The sequence below is a fragment of the Eptatretus burgeri genome, chromosome 3 (genome assembly GCF_056783735.1).
Source record: "Eptatretus burgeri isolate ZD-2024b chromosome 3, Ebu_testis_v1, whole genome shotgun sequence".
NCBI lineage: Eukaryota > Metazoa > Chordata > Myxini > Myxiniformes > Myxinidae > Eptatretus > Eptatretus burgeri.
Window position 1 is genome coordinate 16,577,526 of NC_140963.1, and position 12,500 is coordinate 16,590,025.

The 12,500-nt window shown below is 43.0% G+C and overlaps 1 protein-coding gene across 1 annotated transcript in view; it reads left to right on the top strand.

Moving 5' to 3' along the window:
* LOC147029450 (titin-like) overlaps window positions 1-12,500 on the top strand; it is a 146,814-nt gene that overhangs the window by 44,320 nt on the left and 89,994 nt on the right. Inside the window, exons 3-4 of the mRNA XM_085872499.1 lie at window positions 1,088-1,150; window positions 5,954-6,082. Coding sequence (XP_085728625.1) covers window positions 1,088-1,150; window positions 5,954-6,082 — 192 coding nt within the window. The remainder of the gene's footprint in view (window positions 1-1,087; window positions 1,151-5,953; window positions 6,083-12,500) is intronic.

Here is a 12,500-nt window from a genome sequence, read left to right on the forward strand (position 1 = left end):
ACTTCTGGTTTGCGTCGCTACCTTCTCTCGAGACAACTTTTATTAGACAAGGTCAGAGGTCAAGTTGACGATTTCGTAAGTACCAGTCTATGACTGCTTCTTTGTGTGTTTGTGTGTTTGTTTGTGTGTGTGTGTTTGTTTGTAGGCACGATAACTCGAGAACGGAAGAAGCTACCAATGTCAAATTACACCACGTGATTCAGGAGGGTGATGGCTAGCGCTGATTAGATTTTGTTCAAAATCGGTCAAAGGTCAAGGTCACAGTGAGGTCAAACATTCGGTTTTTGATGGTTTGGTACAGAATCATGGTAGAAACTTCTGGTTTGCGTCGCTACCTTCTCTAGAGACAGCTTTTATTAGACAAGGTCAGAGGTCAAGTTGACGATTTCATAAGTACCAGTCTATGACTGCTTGTTTGTCTGTTTGTTTGTTTGTGTGCAGGATATCTCAAACAGTTGGGGATAGATTCAAATGTAATTTGTTGGGCAGGTTCGGTGTGTGATAAGGACGAAATTATTCAATTTTGATGAAGGTCCGAATCCGGCTGGATTTGGATCCGATAATTTTTGAAGTATTTTATCTTTAAGTTTTGCTCAAAGCCCCGTCAAAAGCTGTTTCAAAACACAGCATCTAGTATTCATGCACAGCCTTTTAATTTCAACAGTTTAGCCAGAAGAGCCTTTTAAAAATTAAATTGTTCCTGGCTGCTCCCAGAACTGTTTTGTGACCACAGACAGGTTTTTCATTTTTATATACACTGTCGAGGCTTGTATGAGAGCTAAGAGACATTACCTGTTGGTCAAGATGCATGCATCAATAGCTGTTGTTGCACTTGCTTTCTGGTAGCCACTACAGTTGTGAGGTCTGATCTCGACATACATACATACATACATACATACATACATACATACATACATACATACAAACATAATACGTACATGCACATATACACACATGTAAAAATTAGCAAAGTTACAATATTCATAAATACAGTATTTTTTTGGTTGGCTTCATATAACATTATGGAAATTGCTTTAACTTGATTGGGGTGGTACAATAACAACAGTGTGTTTCCTCTCTTTAACAGGCTGCACTTTCTTCTACAGATGTACCATCAAACATGCCTGCTGTTCCCCCAACATATGTGTCCGTGAGTTATCACTTCACTTCTGTGGTTATCCACAAAGGATTGGAGAAGGGTAAGGGGAGAAGTAAAGTAGACTTGTAGTTTGTCATCATTACTTAAAATGAGAACAGGATGTGAGATGCAGTATAATGTTGAGTACATAATGGGATTATGATGGAATATTAATGAGTGATGTATCTTACAAATGTTTCACCTCAAGTATCGAGTTATTTATGTATACATTATTTTGTCTCGTGAAAAAGCAAGATAAAAATGGAGTCATACAAAAATATTGCAATCAGCTGTACTGTATGTATGTACAGTGGCCTGCAAAAGTATTCACCCCTGTCCAGAGTTCACATTTTGATGCCCCCTGAGCTTATTTCATGATGCTTTTCAATTAAACTTCATAGATAGTCTTCACAAACTACTCCAAAGTGATAAAGCACAAAAATGTAGATAAAATGTGAATAAGTTCGAGTAACAGAGAAAATCAGATGATTCTCAGTTGCATAAGTTTTCAAACCCTTTCCCTAATTAACTCTAAACCATTTTAGGAGCAAATTATTTGTTTGAAAGGTTAAAAAAACAAGTATAATAGGTTTGACCTGTATGTAATCAGTGGTTCAACTTAAAAATTAAGCTCCCACACTTATCTAGGTTTGAAGGTGCAACTCACTTGGTCAACCAACAAGGCAGACATGAAGACCAAGGAGCTTTCCAATGAAGCCAAACATAAAGCGGGGGCGAAGCACCATTCAAGAGAGGGCTGTAAGAACATTTCCAAATTGTCATTACCCCTTTGAGTTCGGTGAAATCCATCGATAAGAAGAGGGAGATGTATTATACCACCCAAACTCAACCCAGATCAAGTCATCCATTCAAACTCAGCAACTGGGCAAGCAGGAAACTGGTTCAGGATGTCACTGTAAATCCAAAATTGACTTTGAATGATCCACAAGGCTCTATGTCCATGATGGAGGTCAGTGTTCATCAATCAACAATATTCCGTTCCCTTCAGAAAGCTGGCCTCCATGGACAAGTGACAAGAAAGAAGCCATTACTGAAAAAGACGCAAATACAGTAAAAGATCATATGGAGTTTTTGAAAAAGCATCTTGATGACACTGCACGCATGTGGAGAAAAGTTTTGTAGTCAGACGAGACAAAAATGGAGCTTTTTTGCCTAAATTCAAAGCGTTACATCTGGCACAAGCTTAACACAACACATCAAACAGTCAACACCATCCCTACTGTCAAGCATGGTGTTGGCAGCATCATGTTATGGGGCTGCTTTTCATCAGTAGGGACTGGCAAGCTTGTCAGGATGGAAGGGACAATGGACGGTGCAAAGTACAAGAGAATCCTTGATGAAAACCTGCTCGAGTCAGCCATGATTCTGAACCTGGGTAGGAGATTCACATTTCAAAAGGACAATGATCCAAAGCACAAAGCTAAAGCCACACTTGAGTGGCTGAATAAGAATAAAATAAATGTTCTTGAGTTGCCCAGTTAAAGTCCTGACTTGAACCCAAATGAACCTTTATGATGAGACTTGAAGATTTCAGTCCATCGACGATCCCATCAATCTTTGCAGAACTCGAGCAATTTTCACGTGAAGAATGGGCAAAGATTTTACCATCTCACTGTGCAAAGCTGATAGAGACCTACCCACAAAGACTCATAGCAGTCATTGCTGCAAAAGGTTCTTCCACCAAGTACTGACTGAAGGGGCTGAATACTTTTACAACCAGTGAATTTTGATATGTACATGTTTTTTGCAGCTATTCCTGACATGTAACCTCCTTCAACTATAACAGTGTTTAGTTTGATCTCTTCAGTTATGAATAAAAAAAGTTCATTTGGAAAAATTGTTTCTACATAATCTGTAATTCATCTAAATGTGGCATTATTGGTCAAGGGTGAATATTGTTATGTTTGTGGGGTAGATGAAGGGATTTCATCGGAGGGATAGGATTGTGTGGAGTTGCTTGGCCCATTGATGTGTAGGAGATATCTCGATATAACTAAGTAGGGAAACTGAGCTTATGTGTTATGTGTCACCACATGGGGAGGGGGGGGGGGTGGTGCTGTGTTAATTAGGTAGGGTCTAAGATGAAGTGCCCCAGTATGTGATTGCCCCCATGAACTTTCCCTACTTTTTTGTATTCCAAAGTCGGCAATAAATGTGGGGAACATGTACCTAAAACAATTACAAGCAGGCAGAGGCCCCGTCTTCCCAGGTTTTGTGCGAGCAGTCCACTCGTCGGAGGAGGAGCTTGGTTTGGGTGATGTCTAAGAAAAAGAGGAGGAGAAGCGGGGTAAGAACGAAGGGACGCATGCGGTCGGGACGTCAGTCAAAGGACACGAGAGAGAAGAGGCCACGTTAGTCAAATGACATGGAGGATCTCGCTTTTGCTCTCGGCATGACAAAGGCTACACGGTTCTCGTGTTCATGGTGTGTGAATTGGCTCGCATGCTGAGCGGGACGTTGGCTGCTGACGGTTCGGCTGAGCCGTGAAGTGTGTGCGATTCTGAGGAGGAAGGAGAGCGTGCTTCGTGGCCTCCTCACGGAGCCTCAGAAATCGTCTCGTCGTGTCGGCCATCGTCGTGAACAGACTGGGTGCAAGAGAGGAACGGTCGGCATATTCGCTCATGAAAAGAAGCTGCACGGGGTCTTTGAGCCTTGGTGTTAATTACCGCTCACAAATTTCCTGACGTACGTTCTTTCCGCTGCAAGAGAACAACTTGGCGCCATTTTGGGCGTGTCTATGAAGCGCCCCGATTCCACATTCCATAATGACCATCTGGAACAAGCTAAGTGCCAAAATAAAGGAGGTATTATTTCTCTTTATTTTATCTGCCCCTTGTGGGTATTTAAGTCTGTGGAAGCGCCTCAATTAGAAATAGATTTAGGTTCCCTCATGGCTTGATTCATTGGTTTTCTGTGTTATTAAATTATTATTTGATTTAATCGAATTTGCTTGTGTCCGTGTAGTTGTGCCGTCCTGGTGCAGCGCTTAATTGTTTTCCCATGCGCGTGCATTAATCTCCAAGAGTCTCAGCTGTAGGCCTCCGAGGGAGATCCGTCCAGGTAGGGGTAAAACCCCCTGGACATGACAATACTTTTACAGGCCACAGTATGTATATATTTATGTACATCTGATCATTACAGAGTAAAAAATGGTTGGGGCAATCTCCACTAGATTTTTTTTTATACATGCTCAGGGTGAGGAGGCGGGGTGGGAAGGCAGCATCAGGTCAGAGGCGCTAAGTAATTTCTTCATTCGTTCCTATTTTTCCCCACCTGTGGAATCAACTTCCACATTCTCTTCAATCTCATTCTCCCCCTCCCCCACCTCCCCCCCCCCCACTTGGGCTTCAAGACAGCTGTTTACTGCTATCTCAGGTCATTCCCCATCCATACTCTCAACCTCTTCTCCCCAAAATCGCCCCATTTCCAAGCCCTGCCTTTTTCCCCAGTTATTGTGATTTTTTTTTCCCCCTCTCTCCCTCACCTCTTTTCATTTGTTAGTTGTCAGTTGGCTTGTTTCTTTTCTGTTTCACCCCCCTGGTTCACGAGCGCCAGCCAGAGTGACCGCTATATTCGTTATGTCTGTGTGTCTGTGTGTCTGTCTGTCCAGAGCATAACTCCGTGGACTTTGATCCGATCTTGATGAAACTTGGTTATGTGTTCGATATCAATGTCTAGTTGTGTTTTCCTGAATGAGGGCGTGCTACACCCATTGTGGGCAGAGCCACGCCCAAAAAATAGCCATTTTTAGGGGGTAGTCAGATTAAAAATCTATCTTCTCCAAGGGAATTGACTGATTGGAATGGGTTCTTAAGGTATTTGAATAGCAAAATGAATTGTCTAAAACTTGTCGTTGTCTGATTTTTCATTTTCGTCCCAGGGTCAAGGTCACAAGGTCAAAAACATAGAAAATTGCGAATTTTGACAAAATCATACGACCGCCCAAACTTTGAGAGCTAGGATGACAATATTTTTTCTGCATAATCCTGAGGTCATTCCCCACCTAAGGTCTTGAAACCATTTTGCTCTATCTCGAACGCCTTGCCCGTGGTGCCCCCTTCAAGTTTGTTTTTTACGCTGATTTCATCAAAGTATGGATAATCCGAGGAGTGTGAAACGCCAGATAGCCTATATGACGTTATATTGTTCCTGGAATGTTCCGGAGGAAGTTTTGCACCAAAAGTCATCATCCTTGACATTTGACCTTTAAAGGCCACAAAGGTCAAATTTTCAAAGTTGTGGGAATCGAACCGGGTTTTCGACCCTCTTCGACGAACTAATTCCAATAAGCTGTAGTACTTATCCTGTTTCCTTATTTTAATGTCCACAACATTGTTTTGTGACATTTAAAGGTTATTCAAAGGTCAAATTTTAAAAGTTGTTGAACTAAACCGGGTTTTCGACATTTTGCAACTAATAACCATTCACCAGTACCACATCATGTTGATCATTTTTATAACTTGGTCATAAATTATCACATTGTCTCATCCTTGACTTGTGAAACACTCTACATCGTCAAATACCGCTCGTGAACCATCGTTGCCTTCAGACTTGTTCTTGCTGTGTTTCTTTCAGCTTGTGTGCAGCTTGTTCACCCCATGTGTCCTCCCCCTCCCTTCCCTTCCCTTTGATCTCACTCTCACTTCAACTCTGCTGTTGGTGATTACCCCTTTGCATTTTGTTCCCTTCCATTCTGCTCCAGCTCTTCAACGAGCCTCGATCACGTATACAAAAAAAAATGGTGAAAACGCATTTTGGGGGTTTGCACTCTTTTAACCCAAGTTTTATCCGCAGGGTTTGCGAGACATGGTGATTCCCGAGGGTGAGAGAGTTTCTTTGGAGTGCTGGTTACAGGGGAATCCAGAACCCACTGTGCAGTGGTTTCGAGAGGAGTTCCCCATTCACAACTCTGCTGACTTCCAGGTAGGACGTCATTTTCGAACCATTCTAACAAAAAAAAAGAGAACATTGTATTCCATTCCATCCATTTGAAAATTGATCAACTTCTAATTTTCATCGATTAATCTCCAATTATTATATAATAACATCAAATTTTGATATGTTAATTTTGCCTGAAGGTATGCTTGGCCATTAAACCTCAATGTGGTAAACATTTTGGGTGTAGAAATCTTCCGCTTCTGGGTGACTTCATGGTTCACGGCCAGACTTCGGCTCCGAGTATGTTCAGGTGTGATGCTAGTTTGAGCAGTTCCTCCCTTCAGCTTATCAAAGCCAAGTTTCAGGACCATATCCATTGTGTTTTCTTGTTTTATTTCATTCCTGTGTTGCTGGTCGTGTTTACGTCAAGGTTTCTTTGTCAAACCGTACCTTGTTGGGTTGTATTGTTGAATTTGTGTCCTTGGAAAAAGTCCTGCCTACTTGTCGACAGCTCGGCTAGTCAGCATGCTGCTTCTGTTTTTGCTTTGACCTCACGTGTTTCCTTTTTGTTTCATTTCTCTCAAGCATTCTCATTTTTGATTCATCAACTTGATTATGTTTTTCTCCCTCGCTCCAACAAATATGTACAAACAACAACAAAACCTCTCTCTCACTCCCAAGAAAAACAAAAAAAACAGCTGTGACTTCCTGCTAAGTTATTGAATATTAGAGTTGGGTATGCTTACACAATGTGTAAGCGGATTTACGGATGCAAAACTCACTCATATACTCACTTATTTAAGGATGCAAAACACATTTGTATGCTTGCACAACTGTGCTTCCCCATTATGTTGGGTTGCTCACCTGCTTTTGATTTTTCATTTATTTTCATTTATTTATATTTTCATTTACAGATGCTTTCCGATGGGTCTGTTATTTTTCCTGGTGTATCGGCTTCGATGTCCATCACCACAAAATTACCGTGCTTCCCCATTGTCTCAGGTTGTTCACCTGCATTTTTTCATTTATATATTTTCCTTTGTTGTCCGATGATTCTGTGAAATTTCCGTTGTAACGGCTTCGACGTCAATCGACATGCAAAATTTCAGCAATCTACGTCACACGGAAGGTCCCAATCTTTAATATCATTCAGTGAGTCAGTGGTTAGAAAGAGCTTCATAATATATATATATATATATATATATATATATATATATATATATATATATATATATATATATATATATATATATATATATATATATATATATATACGGTCATGCGCCACTTAACGACGGGGTTACGGTCTGAGAAACGCGTCGTTAAGCGACGTCGTCGTTGTGCGAACATCATTTTTTTTTTTCATTTCCGTTTTCGAACATCGTACTTACACAAACCTGGACACCTAGGCTATATAGTGTAGCCTATTGCTCCTCGGATACAAACATGTACAGCATGTTACTGTACTGAATACTGTTGGCAATTGTAACACGCATCCAAGAGAGACGGAGGACGCATTAGTTTTACCTTTGTGCTGTTCATGAGGGCCATCGGTGTTGTTAGCAGCAGCTTACAATCTCCTCTCGCATAGATTATTGAAAGATGAATAAATAGCGTTTGGATTTTATAAACATGTAATCATTGCATCAATGTTATAATTTACAAATGAATAAACGAGCACCTGTCAATTGTGATATATTTTCGGAACAGTGCGATTGTTTTAACAACATAAAAAGCTTCACTAAAAATAAATTTGTGTTTTAATTGACGAACAACAACGATTTATTCGTGGAATTCTTCAATTCAAAGGTAATTTACTTGCTCGAAGGTAAACGTGCAAACATTGCTTCAGTTCGAAAGCCGATTTCCTTGAATCCCGATTTAGCACGACCCTGTTTTTTTAGCGATGACATTTTATGGACCTCAACGATCGCTTTATAACAGGGCCACACTGTCGTTGTTTATTATCATTATGAGGTATTATGTTCTGTCCAGTGTACATAATTGTATGTGCTATTTTTATACGAGGCTACATCACTCAGCGATAGGAATTTTTCAGCTACATATTTTTTCATTTATTAATTTATTTATTTTCAGAGCTGGCAGACCCGTCGTATATGCGATCCGTCGTTGCCCGGAACGTCGTTAAGTGGCGCATGACTGTGTATACATATATATATATATATATATATATATATATATATATATATATATATATATATATATATATATATATATAGCTGCAAAAGTAGGTATACAGTCATGAAAAACAAAACGTGCGCACAAAACGTATTTTATTGATTATACAAGCATATCAATAATAACATATCAATAATAAACATACCAATAATAAACATTAATGTAGTATTAATGAATGAATCCTAGCACCACTATTATAATACTGGTTATACTGGTATAATCCTTACTGTATACCTACTTTTGCAGCCCCCTGTACATATATATATATATATATATATATATATATATATATATATATATATATATATATATATATATATATATATATATATATATATATATATATATATATATATATATACATTATTGGGTTGTGCTTACAGATTGTGTTAGCATATGAACCTTGTTTCCCCATTCTCGGGTCCCTCACCTGTATTAAATTTTTCATTTACTTGTATGCTTATTTACCGATGCTTTCCAATGGTTCTGTGATTTTTCCTGGTGTATCGGCTTCGATGTCCGTCGGCACACAAAATTACCATGCTTCCCCATTGTTTCGGGTCACTCACCTGCATTTTTCATGTTTTTTCATTTTTGTTTTTTTCATTTTTTAATGTTTTAATTTATGGATGTTTTCCAACGATTCTGTTATCTTTTTCTTCTGATGCATGGGGTTTTTTTTTGTCCATCGCCTCAAACTTTCAGGTTTCTATGTCACCGGAAGGCACAGATCTTTAATATCAGTCAGTCACTGATTGGAAAGAGATATATGTATGTATATATGTATGTATATATATATATATATATATATATATATATATATATATATATATATATATATATATATATATGTATGTACACACATATATAATCGAACCCCCTAACTTTACTTGGCAGGAGGGTACAAATTGAGTTGGATCACAGCGCTTGCTGCACCACATGCCATCAATAAGTGTCACCTGCCACACGAGCACATTGTCTCTACCCTGCCAATAACCAGTCAGGAGGTTTTCAGTTAAGAATATTAAAATGAACCAAAGAATCACACTGACCCGATGATATGACACTGATGTCATGTACATACATTACTAGCGGGGTATGCTTACACACTGAAAGCAATAACGAACCATGCTTCCCCACTCTCTGGGGTTGCTTACCTGCACTTATTTTTTAATTTATTATTATTATTATTATTTATGGATGCTTTCTGATGATTACGTGATTTTTCCCTGTGTTCGGCTTCGATGTCCGTAAGCACTCAAAATTTTAGCTTTCTACGTCACCTGGTAGGTACCGAACATTAATTTCAGTCAGTCAGTGGTTAGAATGAACTTTATACTGTATATTAGATGCCAAGATATCACCTCCAAACTAGGAGGCATCTTTGTGGCACTCCAGCCTTTTCAGACTGAGACATAAAGCCACATGCTTCCTTTTCTCCAACAATATATATACTGTATATACACGACATGGCCAAAAGTATGTGGACACCTGCTTGTCCAACATCTCATTCCAAAGTCATGGGTGTGGTGTCGTAGCCGAGGTGCGAACAGGCAGACACGAGCCGGAGGGTAACACAACTCCGCTTTATTGCCTCGAGCGAGAGGGTTGGCGTAGGATGCCCGTAACTCCGCTTTAGTACGCACTCGATGCACCCTACATGCACACGACATACAAGCCACTGCGAATGATACCACATGCTGCCAACTGGTGCTACAAGTCCCTAGCGGCGAGTCGGGACATATGAAGCCATAACCACGTGACCACCACCATCCGTGACTCGGGGCTCCGCCCATACAATACATGCTCCGCCCATACACCACACTCCTCCCCCTCCAAAATGATAATTATAATGACAAGCATAATTGGCAAAGAACACGATGACACAAAAAGCAAAGAGGAACAAAATGACATCCATCACGTAAAATCTCCCAAGTACCACGTCTCTCGATCTAACCCTGGGGTGATGGTCAGGCTGAGAAGCAAACCCAGATGAGATGGTTCAAAAGAAAGCGTGCTTCATCCGCACAACCTGTTACAATAATGCCGTTGTTTTAATCCGACACATAATTCACTCTTCTATTCCCATCACATCATATACTGTGTTGGTGCGAGTGGGTGGAATTCCAAATTCAGTGGACTGGGTGCTTGAGTACTGAGTTGCACGACGAATTTACTGGTGTTAGCAGACCCAAATAACAATGGCCGTTTTAAAGAAATAAAGAGGGAAGTTTGGGAGCACAGTATAACTATGCAGCAGAGGCGCCACCAGACGGCCCACTCACAAGTCCTCTGACTAGGTCGAGGTGACACTCAGACGAACCTCCTGCGCCCCTGGCCGACAAGCTTGCTCATCTCCCTCTGACGGGACCGAATCAGGGAAGCACCCTGAGCCTTCAAGCCCCGCGGGCGCCATCGCGGCTGACCTTGGCGAGATCAGAGGTTTGCGCTACATGGCGCCTGGCACGTCTGACCTTGGCGATATCAGGGGTGGGGGTGACGCTGAACAGCGAACCTGCCCCGGCTCCCCGCCATCAACCCGAACCAGGCAATTAGCCGGCTCCAATACCAGCTGCCCCACACCAAAATCGCGCACCAGCGCCGGGCGCAACACCGCCCCTGCCACCGACCCCTTAGGTCGCAGCAAATCCAGCCGAGACTTCAACGCACGTCCATACAGACGATCAGCGTTGGCTGGACGCATAGCAATGTCATACAACAGCAGAAACGTCGTCTGCGCAGATGCAAACTTCTCTTTACATACAGCGCGTTCCCACAGTATAATTCTAACACATGAGGCCGCAGCGAACTGTGGACTGTCATCGAAGGCCGAGATCTGGAAGACCTCTTTATTCGCAACGATCGTCCGCAAGTTCTTCACATCAAAGAAAGCATTGCTCCCAATCAAACACATTTTGTTCACACGCGGACTGTCGGCATTTGCTTTTATAACGCCACGCTTAATCACTCGTGCTGCGAGAATCAAACACACAACAATCAACAAATAATGAACCACGCTGCGAGCAAGCCTCTTGGTTTTAACAACGTCGAGGCGACTTGCGTGCAGGTCCTCATCTGAACGTCGAAGAGGACACCGTCGATGGTCGCGCACCATGAACTTCTTGGATGCGACCGGTTCGCTTTGGACTTAGCACAGTGCCAACACATCAACCCGGTTGGTTGATCCAGACGAAGGTGGACCGTCTGCGTAAGGCAAGCGCGAGAGCCCGTCGCAGCTGGCATGCTCCCCGTTGCTCAGGAACCGTATATCGTAGTTGCAGGAAGCAAAGAACGGACACCAATGTTGTATTGCCGTGGCCCCTGCCACCGGGACCTCGCCCTCGGGCCCCGAAGGAGACACAGGCGCACCTGGAGGTACGAACTCTGAAAGAGGAACCTCCTCCCACCGACTCTCTAATCGGCTCGGCACAGGACGCCCAAGGTGAATGACTGGCGCCGTCCCGTCTAGCCTGAGGCTAGTCAGCCAGTCTCGGCCCAAAAGCGCCGGCCCCTCCCCTCGTACCACAAACAGCAAGAGCAGGGCGCTTTGACCTTGGTAGGTCACCGAGACGTCTGCCATAGCAAGTGGTGTAATCGCTTCGCCTGTGTACATGTACAGCATGAGGGTCGCCCTGACCAGGTGAAGGCCGTGGAGTTCACGAGCGGTCTGTTCGCCTACGATCGACACCGCGGCCCCGGTATCAACTTGAAAAACGATCGGAGTCTCGTTCACCTCGAATCCCACTGCCATTGGTCTTGTTACCATCGGACCACTTGGAAACGGGCTCATCAACGGCTGCAGGTCCCGCTCCGGGTTGTCCGGGTTGCCCCGGGCAGGTTGCAGGCCTTGCCCCGGGAAGTAAAAGCGTACGTCATGCACAAAACCTCGCACTGGTTGCAGGTCCTGCCCCGGGTCATTGGGGTGGTCTCGTACCGGGTGTAGGTCTTGCCCCGTGCCGCCGGGGTTGCCTCGCACATCACCATCCATGACCGTCATGGTGGCCAATGACACTTGGCACACACGCTGTAGATGTCCCTGAGTATTCACATCGCCGTCCGACTGGCCGCGTTGCAACGCCTGGCCACAGCACGCACCGAAGACTGTGCGTGCGGTCGTGGGCGCCTGGTACATCGCGCGGACCTCCGGATCACCTGTCATGCTCTGGCCAGCGAGGGCTCGGACATCTGTCAGAGTCTGCTCGACGGCCGACGCCGTTTCGACTACTGAGTTGAATGTAATGTCCTCGTCCTTAAGCCGTGGAAT